The 10,659-nt window shown below is 38.0% G+C and overlaps 1 protein-coding gene across 1 annotated transcript; it reads left to right on the top strand.

Moving 5' to 3' along the window:
* Nucleotides 1-513: 513 nt before the first annotated feature.
* On the top strand, nt 514-10,399 carry nat16 (N-acetyltransferase 16). The gene is made up of 4 exons (XM_027015560.3): nt 514-635; nt 4,636-4,859; nt 4,964-5,188; nt 5,437-10,399. Exons 2-4 carry the CDS (start codon nt 4,644-4,646, stop codon nt 6,001-6,003), a joined length of 1,008 nt encoding a protein of 335 aa, XP_026871361.1. The 5' UTR covers nt 514-635; nt 4,636-4,643; the 3' UTR covers nt 6,004-10,399.
* Nucleotides 10,400-10,659: the final 260 nt, after the last annotated feature.

Consider the following 10,659-nt stretch of genomic DNA (forward strand, 5'->3'; position numbering starts at 1 on the left):
TTCTATTGTGCATGATAGATACACACACACACACACACACACACACACACACACACACACACACACACACACACATCTGCAAAAGACTTCTGCATTAATCCAGATGTACATTCTTTAATTTTCCTCAATACAAAACAGTTATTAAAACTAAATGCGTTCAAGCTGTACTTAAGTATTGCATTTTCATACCTTCTTGGTTTCAAACGGTTTATTATTGGTTCAAACGGTTGTTGGAAACGGAGTTTTAACATGGTTGCAAGGTGCGTGAATAATACTCTGTGACAATACTCGAAGCTCACACAAAACCCATTCGTGTGATGAATGTGAACCTAATTTAGTCATCTTTCTTTCACTCAGCGTAATGGAAAAGCGAACGAGAAGCAGCGTGCTCTACAGCATCCGATTACAAGGGGTGGGGGGGTGGGGGTGAGTGATGTTTTAGGAGGTACCCACTGACTGGGCTTGGGATTGTGGGAGGAGCCTAGAAGGAATATATTGAGAACCTGAACCGGTCGAGGTTAAAATTCTCTTTTCAATCGAGTAACAGAATACTGGCCGTAACTTACATTTATCTGCACCTGTCTATCCAGAGACACTTCTAGGCTCCAACAAACGCCCTCCAGCCGCTTATTAAGGTGGGTAAAATTCCACTAACATTTTGTATCATTCTATTTTACTGTACGTTCATAATGATGTCATGCCACCTACAATGCATTCAAGGGGTCTTTGTATTGCAGACGTGCAGTATATTCATATTTTAAAATACGCAGCTACTGGGTCTGGATTTCGTATGACTTGTGCGTCAAAATTTGCGAGTTGTGCTGCTGATTTTTGTCGTTTTCTCGCAGCAGCATTCATTTAATGTATTCGATTCTCTTTATACCCCCCTCTGTTCAACCCATCCCCAACGGCCATTTTGTATGACACTTCAGAGGCTTAAATGAGATGGCTATATGTTTGAAAACTGCTTGAAAAATTATATGTATGTATGGGTATATAACCAGGTCATGTTGAAAGTGTGCGTAATGGGTGTGCTGGCGCGCGCCTATACGGTTCCTTAGTGGTGCTGCTATTTCCCTTGCTACTGGAAAACGGATCACGGCGTGGGAAAAAATCCTGTTCCTTTGAGTTTTGTAGTTTTCCCATTGATTACTGTGTCAGTGTTCTTTGTGCATCCCACAGTAGTGACGTATCCTGCATGTCTTATCGGCATCCATAACCGAATGAAGAAAAAGACGTATTTTCTCAGCAATACACATGCACTCCTCAGTTAATTTCTGATATATGGTCAGTTCAAAATACTTTAAGCCTGTGTGGTCCGCTGTTGCATTCGGTAGATTGTGATCGAATGAATTGCAGTTTATGATGTGTGCAGTTCTGGTGTGGGGGCGGGGCGGATGTAGCACATGCGAGGATGCTGTGAACAGGATCTCATAATTTATGAAGCTCACGAGCTGGTGTCCGCTACAGTTAGACTCGAACCGTGTAAGGCTGATTTTCTTAGTCGTGACTACGTGTTCCACAGACAGAACGGGAGTCCTTCGCCAATACAATGTTCATTTAAAACAAAACAAAAAAATCAATAAATCTATGTATGTTAAAGATTGCGTTGTAGTTGTGTTTGCAAACGAGGGAGATGAAGGCAGAGAGACGGAGAGTTGATGGGGGATGGTGCGCACACGGCACTACACATGAATATGTCAGACAGGTTGATGATCATGTCTCTACTCTGTTGTTTAGCCTACTTTACTACAGCGTATAGTAGAGCTTGTTAGGACATCCGTCTTTAATATGCAATTATATATTTTTAAGAGGTTCTCGGTCTCAAAGAGAAGAATTGTAGAATTGTTCTGTATCAGTTGTAGAATTGTTGTCAGGAAAGAAAAAAAAGAAAGAAATGTGAAAAATGGCTGTCACTAAAGGAGTCTGTTCTCATTATCACAAAACAGGGTTTTATTTTCCCTGTATGTTAGTCCTGGTTGAGGACAACCTCCATGGGCTAACTACGCAATTACTAGGTTTGTGGTGCGGGCTGTGTGCTGCAGTGACGGAGGACATGCACCAGGGTCGCGCTTGGCCAGTTTTTACGACTCGCTCTAGGTTTAGGTGCAGCTCAAAATACCGCAAAGTCATTGAATATATCAGGTCATAATGTTTACAAGTAATCATGATGTTTGATTATGCACACAGTCCTTTCTTTCAAAGAAATTGCTTTCATTAGAAATGGCTTTATTTGGAAAACACAGCTTAAGAAGCAGATATTTTCTTGAAACAATTTCTCCCAATTCTGTTAATATATTTTGGGTGAAAATATGGGTCTTTGTTGGAGAGAAATGTGGAACACAGCAGAATGTGTATCTCGTATAAGTGTATTTGGAAAAGAGTAGACAGACAATATACAACTTTCTAGGCATTCTCTCATTATTTGTCACCTCTACTATTTCTCTCATATTTACCATGTATGCCACATACATGCCACTGGCCTATAGAAGAATGTATTTATATTAAAGGTGGTTTGCTGTTATTGTTATGTGATAAATAAATATAACCTAGTGAGAAGTACAAATTGACCACCACTGAAATTGGTGGTCAATTTATTAGAAAATAAATTCAAAAACAAAACAAAACAAAACAAAAACCCCTCTAGCTCTGAGATTTGAAAATTTGTGTAGCCAGAAGTAATGTCTCCACAGTGGATACTTGGATCTCATCCTGATGATTAATCTCTAGATGTCTAAAGGATCTAATTTTATTGTAGTTAATTCAGTGCTCATCAGCACAGTTGTTTACACTACTTTTATTTTTCTTTGTCATATTTTGCCTGTCTAAATGAAATATTATGTTATTTTGTACTCTAGAAATTTAATTAAACTCTAGATTGTTCATAGTGCATATGTTGTTCATGGAACAATAGGCTTGTAGAGTAAATTATTTCATATTACCAAGAGTATAAAGTTTCACATAACATAGCATGCTGTTGTCATTGTTGAGATAGCCTTAAATTGTGCTTGATTTATTTTTTAAATTAATTTAACACTTTCTCAGATACATAAGAATGAAATGTAGGATGTTCACAGTAACTTTCTGTGGTAACTCCCCTTCACACAATCTCAATATTTGTGAAAGCCAGGTTATTTCAGTAATCAGGTTTTAAAACTTTGAATAATGCATAATAACATACTTCTAAACATAAAATCATCTATATAGTCAAGTTATATAAGCATCATTATTGGTCTTAGTAATATACAGACTGATCTTGTTATGTATGATAAACAATTGTTTTTTATAAGCTTGTGTTTAAAAAACAACATTCAAAAACAACACTGTTCATTTTAAGTATATATTTCCATATGCTATAATTGTGGCCAAGCATTTATTGATGCACCAGTATGATGGAATTTTATAACTGGTGGCTTGAGATCTCCCAGTAATGTTTCAAAGGTTAATAAAGGCTGCAGAAATGGGACAGCACATCATTTAGTCCAGAACAAACCACTGTCAGACAACCACTGATTCAGCTCAAAACAATGATCTGTCATCTAATAAATTAAAATGCACAGTCCAGTACAAATGGAAGGGCAAAAGAAGGATTGAGAGAGTTAATCACATGTGCAACAGGAAATCAAACTGCTGTGGTGCTGTCAGTGAATTGACTATGAATTAAAACTTTTGTAACATGCTTACAAACACTGTAATCCCTTTGTGTCTCTGCTGCACCAAAATAAGTTGTCCAAGAACGTGGTGATAGGCGATACTCCCATCACATGCTCTGAAATAAGTAGGCTACCCATAATCCCATTGTTTTTCTGCAGCACTCAGATCCACTGTCAGAGAACACGTTGACGGACATTTCTCACATTTCAACATTGTACGGATGGAAAAATACTCGGTTGTTTTTCACACTTTCCATACAGGGTCTAGGTGTTGTGTTCTCTGGGAATTGTCCACAGTTTTTTAGCTCAAATGTTTAGATCCCCAGTCATTCAGTCCGTTCAATCCCTTTACTCACTTCCTATGCATGCATGCCTGCACATATTTGCCTGCCAAGCTGCTATACCTATCCCTATTACAATTCTTGTATATCTTACCCCATAGTTTTCCCAGGCCTTAAAATGTGTTTGTTTTATGAATAAAGGTAGGCCCCGGAGGCTAAGAGGGAATTAAGGCTCTGGCAACCCGAAATGGAGATAAATAAAAGAAGGTCAGGGAAAATTTGGTTATGGTCACCAGTTGCTACTAGTCATGTAAGCCTAGTGCCAAACTGACATAGGGAGGTTAAGACTACGCCATTGAGTGCTAGACATCACAAGACCCTAGCTGGCAGTCAGTGTTTGGGCTGATCTTATATATCCACTATTGTGGGAAAGGCTTTTTTTTGTGGTCCAGCAGCAAAATGATTTTCTCAAAGGCTCTGGCTACCGTAGATTAAGTTTAGCATTAAGTGCAATTTACAACAGAGATGACTGATTGGTTGATTTATAAAACTGTGGAAGGATCATAGGAACAGAAGGCATGTGTGGAGTTTAACTTTAGAGCCTCCTTATTTTGATCGTCAGGTAGAGAAGAAACCGCAGTCCAAGACTAAACCTTATAGAATACCCCTTCCATTATTTCGCCTTACACTCTTGCCTTCAGCAATAAAGATGAAGATCGAGAACAGCCTGCCATGTCACCAGCTCCCGGAGGTGCATCCCCACAACGAATTACAGTTCACTGTAGCCACTGAAGAGGATTTTGATGACATCATGGCTATAAGCCAGGATATCTATGGGGGTCTAGACTATCTTCCGAGCCGTTTTCAGGCATGGCTGCAGGAGACCAACCGCACAGTCATCCTAGCACGCAAGCAAGGCAAAGTGGTAAGACCATGTGCCACTAATGCCACTAATAATGATTATTATTACACTATAGTTGCCATTAATGAATCTTAGCACTCAGCTACCCCTTCAACTACATTTCCCAGATTGCACTTGAGTCAGTGTGTGTTATTGATGATGGGGAGACGATGCTGGTGGAGGGGCTCCGTGTGGCACCTCAGGAGAGGGGCAAGGGAGTGGCCGGGGTACTGCTCCGCTTTTGCTCACAGCTTGTGAAAGCCAAGCACCCTGAAGTTAAAGTGAGCAGACTGACCAGAGATGACCAACTGGGGGCCAAGGACTTCCAGAAGTACAGGCTCATCACCAAACAGGTAAACACCACTTGATTGCACTACCATACAATAAATTGTATCTTACGCTGTATTATGAAGGATTGAATTTACATGGACTCTTTAACTGAGAGTCAATGTAAATGCTCCAATTACATGATATTGCAAAAATATGGTCATACAGGACGACAGGTAAGTAATGTTGATCCCATCATTTATACTTTAAACTGTAAATACTGCTAATATGTAGGCAACATTCTCTCATTTCATCTTTAAACTGCTGTTCAAAGGGAATCCTTCTGGTCCGCTTCTGTGCTGAAGATTTAAAGCTACGCATTGCTGAGCTCGGGCTAAACATGGGCAGTGCAGGAGATGGCTTGCACCCTTCCAGCACACCAGTGCGTTTGGAGCCGGAAGAAGTTATCCAGATCTTTTTGAACAATGGAGTGATGCAGGACATCTTACCTAATGGCACAATTGTGCAGGACTGGCAACCCTTCAAGCCTCTGTCCAGCAACATGGCGATCCTGCTGAAGAAGGACATCGACTGGATGGTGGATGACGTCAGCTGCCCATCTGTGGCTAGCCTATGCACGTTCCCCATCCGTGTGCCTATAGGCAATGACTGGTACTACCTCAACATTGACATGTTTGGCAAAGACCTGACCCTGGCTCTGCAGCAACTAGTGTGCCATCTGAGGAGCCACACCGATACACTGAAGGGTCATGTGATGTGCCAGGTGTTCCTGGATCCCCCATTGTGGAGGCCCATGGCTGACTTCTTCAAGGAGACCCTGAAAGTGGAGCTGGTGAAGGAATATACTGAGCAGTGTGTGGTGGAGTCTGATGTTGTGTAGCACAAGGAGGGATGCCAACTATGAATGAGAAACTAAAGATGCCCCTCTCCTCATATCCAGACACCAAACTCAAATTGGAAGAGCTTTGACATCTCTCAGATGGTTTCCTTTCATATCCTGCCCCAGAACAAAACATTAAACTCCTAGACATAACAAAACGTCCTTCTAGATAAATTTAAATTTTCTTGAAGTCTCACAGTTAGTTTAAAACATCTATAGTATGGTTTCAATTGCAAGAAAATGAAACAACAGATTATTAAACTAGAATAAAACTTAACAAAATACGCTTGTTAGGATACATAACTTATTTCAGTATGCAGTATGGCATGTGTGCATTGACACATGCTCAGTTGCAAATAAGACTGCACAATCTTTAAGGCACTTTATGATAATCTAAATGGGATATTTCACTTTAGATAGTGAGATGGTTGCTTTAGAGACTACTTTGTCTGAATGTTGCACTGTAGCTGCTAATATTGAGGGTAAAATAAAATATAACTGCATCTCATTATTACTCATAGAATACCCAGAAGGAAATCTAGAATACTCTGAAGACATTGTGAAGCAGCGTAAAGTATCTAGCGTTTCCTATGGGAAAACAAAGTTTATCTCACATTTTCTTAAAAAAAAAAAAATCACAATTATATTTTCTATTAGGTTACTAAAAAACACCTCCTAACTTATTTTCTGGTTTTTCATCAAAAATGCTTTGTAGTCCTTAAAAACTAACAGACAATATTTGATGTTGGACAGAGAAATTTGCTCTTTTTTATACTACAGTCTTAAATGTTTGCTTTATTTTGACATTGACCTTCTTAGCTATTATTGTGGTATCAATACGTATATTTGAAAACAACTGCAGTAGGAAAAAATGGAATTTTCTTAAAATCAAATACACTGTAGCTGTAATGTGCAATATAGAACATTTACTACAGCAGTGCTCATATACTAATTTGCTACATCATTTGTCATATGGTTAAGGAGAAAAATTATATATAGCTATTAACAAGTGTTTTAATTTTTAGTTAACAAGTGTTTGTAATTTTCAAATAACTAACTGACAGACTTTGAATGATATGAAAAGGGAAACATTCAAAATATTAACTTTTAGACACATTGTCCAGGGGTTTTCATTGTTAGCAATCCATTTGAGAGGATCTCTAAGGCTCTTAAACAAGTTTTTGAAGACTTGTGAAGATCCACATATTGTTTTTTTGTCCACTTAAATTTTTGTTAAAAGACCTTCAGTGACATATTGGACATAGAAGAGCTCCACTTTTATAATACACAAATGATCATGGTACCGCAGTGGTGCTGCTGATTTTAACAGTTTAACAGTTCATTCAAAAATAATTCACTTTTTTGTTTTTATCTGCCTCAGGAGATATAACAATTTTAAAAGGAAACAAAGATAAAACATTAAACTTATTTTGGAAAAGAAAATTTGGAGTTTAAGAAGATGACAGCCACTTTCAACTTTGACTGAAAAATGGATGTTTTGGAGAATAAACAGTTTTCCTCATGAAGTTAAAGCCTGAAGAACACTGACCAACATCATGAAACAGACAACAGAAAGCCGTGATGAAAAAAACAAAAATTGGGACAGTCGCTCCGTCACGACCATAAATTCAAATCGGCCAACCTGGATGAGATCGGAGAAAGCAGCTGCAAACAAACACAGCGCTGAGTCTGCCACAGAAGAGCACCACAGAACCGAGTCCCTTGCTGGCCCAGCTCCTGAGGGTGTGAACAGACACTGAGGATAAAAGAAAAGAAGTATGATGATCACCAAAGGAAGAAAGTCCTCTGCCTTGAAAAAATGCTGCTCCAGCATCCAAAGCTGATGGTGCACAAAACAGGCAAGCAAGTACACCTGGGCCAGTCCAGTCCCCCTGCTGCATTCCATCTCTGCCTTGTCCTTGTCAAAAATGGTCATCAGTGATTTGGTTCCCAAATTATGAGAGCTAAATGTTCTAAAGGGTTGTGAGTTAAACAAGGGCAGCCCAATATAATAGTGTTCATACTGGCCATTCTGTCAACGAGAATGCTTCTCTTTTTTTAAAAATATTATATTTTACATATTTTGAGTTGAAAGACCCAATTTGATGTGTATGAAGCAATAGTCCTGAAATCAGGTATTTCTGATAAATCAGGTCTCTTGTATCAGTTTTGCTAGAAAATGGTAATATTTACTGTAGTGTTATGGTTTAGGTTATTTATTTATTAAAGTGCAATTTAATTTGTCTTTTGGTTATTGTGTTTTCTTTTTGTACTTTTGTTTTTAATGACAAAATGGCCAGAATGGCGTATTCTACCTGATACTCTAGTCCTATAAGAGGCTTAAAGTACACAAAATATAGTACTTACATAATTATTCTATATTATGTCTACAGGATACAAATAAAAAACAATGCCCCATTAAGGTTTTACAGACGACTGTGAAACAAGTCCATTAAGGTTTCACACTCGTCCCAAACTTAGTATGTCTTTGTCATGGTGATAGGGCTGGATTTTGCTTTATAAACTCTGAACATCCACTTAGGAAAAGGAGCTCCTCTTTTTCCACCTTCCCGGGGAGTGCACTGTGTGGGTCTTGTAGTTATGTCAAGTATGCACACTATGTTTAATGAGGGCCAATTCATTATGGACATTCTATTATGATTATTGCAACTGAAATTCAAAAACTATGTAAAAAGCTTGTATTTATTTTTTTGGGTGATAAATCAAGAAAGATCAATGTTTGGTTTGTTTCTGAATAGTTTGTCCACAATTTATGTAACCCTTCCTGAGACTAGGAGTTATACACACATTTGATCTAGACAGTTATTATTCAGCAATCTCTCTCTTGATATATCATTGAAAATTAAATGCTTCAGAAAGTTTTTCACGTTCAACAACATCTCACCAGTCAACTTACTTGTGAACATGGCACTTAGCTTCCCTGCACCAAGCTATTACAATTCTGATTAGGACTCAAAATGATCAAATCATGCCAAATTGGAAACATGCCTGCAGATCTTTCTTCATTTATTAAGGTTATATAAAGTCAAACTGAGCAAGATAAAAATCAAACCATATTTGAGAAATGTTTCCTGGAGGTGTATACCAACTGTTATTGGCTATGTATAAAACTTGTTACTGTATGTACATTGTGTGTTTTAAGAGGCAGAACAGACTACTTTTTAATTTCTAATAAAACATCACTATAATTATTGTGCAAAATTGGAAATAGGTTGGCCAGAAAGCTAATATCTGTGACACAAATTCCTACTCGTCTGTTAAAATACACTCCATCTCTTATTTGCCATCTGGCTGTATGACTATGACCTCTTGATCTGTCTATTAGCCACAGAGTCGGTAGGAGTATAGTGACATTTACAGCGCCATGGTGTAGAGGCCATTCACTTTTTTCTCCCTCTTCAAAGCACACATTGTTGATCAAGATTATACTGATCTACAGGAAGAAATGGGTGATGCTTTTGTTGTGTATGCAAATATTAATATCTATGACTTGTTTCCCCTTCCTCTTTCCTGTGTGATGAAGGGAAATATGTGCACATGTACTTTGTTGAGGTGCTGGTAACTGTGATAGTCAAGGAAAGTATAATTAAGGAAAAAAGCTCCACTAATATATATAAATCTGAAGAGGATTCTAGGTGAGTAACTGCAGTGTACTGTAGTAAGAGATGTAGAGATATTCAAAACTGTAGTAAAGCACACAGAGTTTCCAGAGAACCAGAACGTTTTGAGCAGACGTCCTTCATCAGCAGTGCAAGCCAAGTTCATGAGAAATGGAAGTGAATGATGAGAAAATGTTTCAGACACGTTCTGTTTCCCTGGAAACTCTGTGTACCTTTATATATATATATATATATATATATATATATATATATATATATATATATATATATATATATATATATATAAAATGATTTTTTTTTTGTTTTTAGAAATTTCCAAGGTACGCTGACACACTGTACAGTGTTAGCGGACATGTTAGATATTTACTGCTGAAATAATGAAACAACTCACCCTAAGGTGGTTACTTGAAATATCAACTGTTATGCACATGCCTATGAATTTTAAAGTTGTCATTCTTTGATCGGTGTTGATTTTTTTTTTTTTTTTTCAATTTCTTTAAACTAGTCCTAAGCCTCTCTTGTGATCTCAGTTCCTCCCTTCAGAGCACCCCAGAACAGACATGCATAACACCTGATTATAGCCTGATATATCACCTGATTATAGCCTTGAACAGTAGTGCACAAGAAGTTGCCAAGGGCCTTTTTTTCCATTTGGCTGCCCAGTGTTAGGGATACATTAAAGATATGCGTTACATTACATTAAACATATTCTGGTCCACACGCACATGTTATACTTTATATTAAAGATATGCTGGTCCACACAAATATGTTGTACATTGCATTTAAGATATGCTGGTTCACAAGTACATGCAATGTCCACAGAAAAAAGGCTTTTCACTTTCATGTTTTGAAACACGTTGCATGTTGAGGTCACAGCCATAGCCATGGAAATGTAATGGGATGGGGGTAAGAGCAGTATACATGACTAGGATTAGGTTACTAAAGGATAGACAGTTGCAGTAGAGACTGCACAAGCAAGTCACCGGTCTGGGTTTGGTATACAATAAGATCTAGT

The sequence above is a fragment of the Electrophorus electricus genome, chromosome 13 (assembly GCF_041902795.1).
Source record: "Electrophorus electricus isolate QZ-2024a chromosome 13, ASM4190279v1, whole genome shotgun sequence".
NCBI classification, from domain to species: Eukaryota; Metazoa; Chordata; class Actinopteri; order Gymnotiformes; family Gymnotidae; genus Electrophorus; species Electrophorus electricus.

Bases quoted from the DNA above. Each gene is read 5' to 3' on its own strand.
- nat16 (XM_027015560.3), top strand. From the start codon at position 4,644: ATGAAGATCGAGAACAGCCTGCCATGTCACCAGCTCCCGGAGGTGCAT. The intron at 4,860-4,963 runs GTAAGACCATGT...TACATTTCCCAG, and splicing joins CACGCAAGCAAGGCAAAGTG to ATTGCACTTGAGTCAGTGTG. The intron at 5,189-5,436 runs GTAAACACCACT...TGCTGTTCAAAG, and splicing joins ACAGGCTCATCACCAAACAG to GGAATCCTTCTGGTCCGCTT.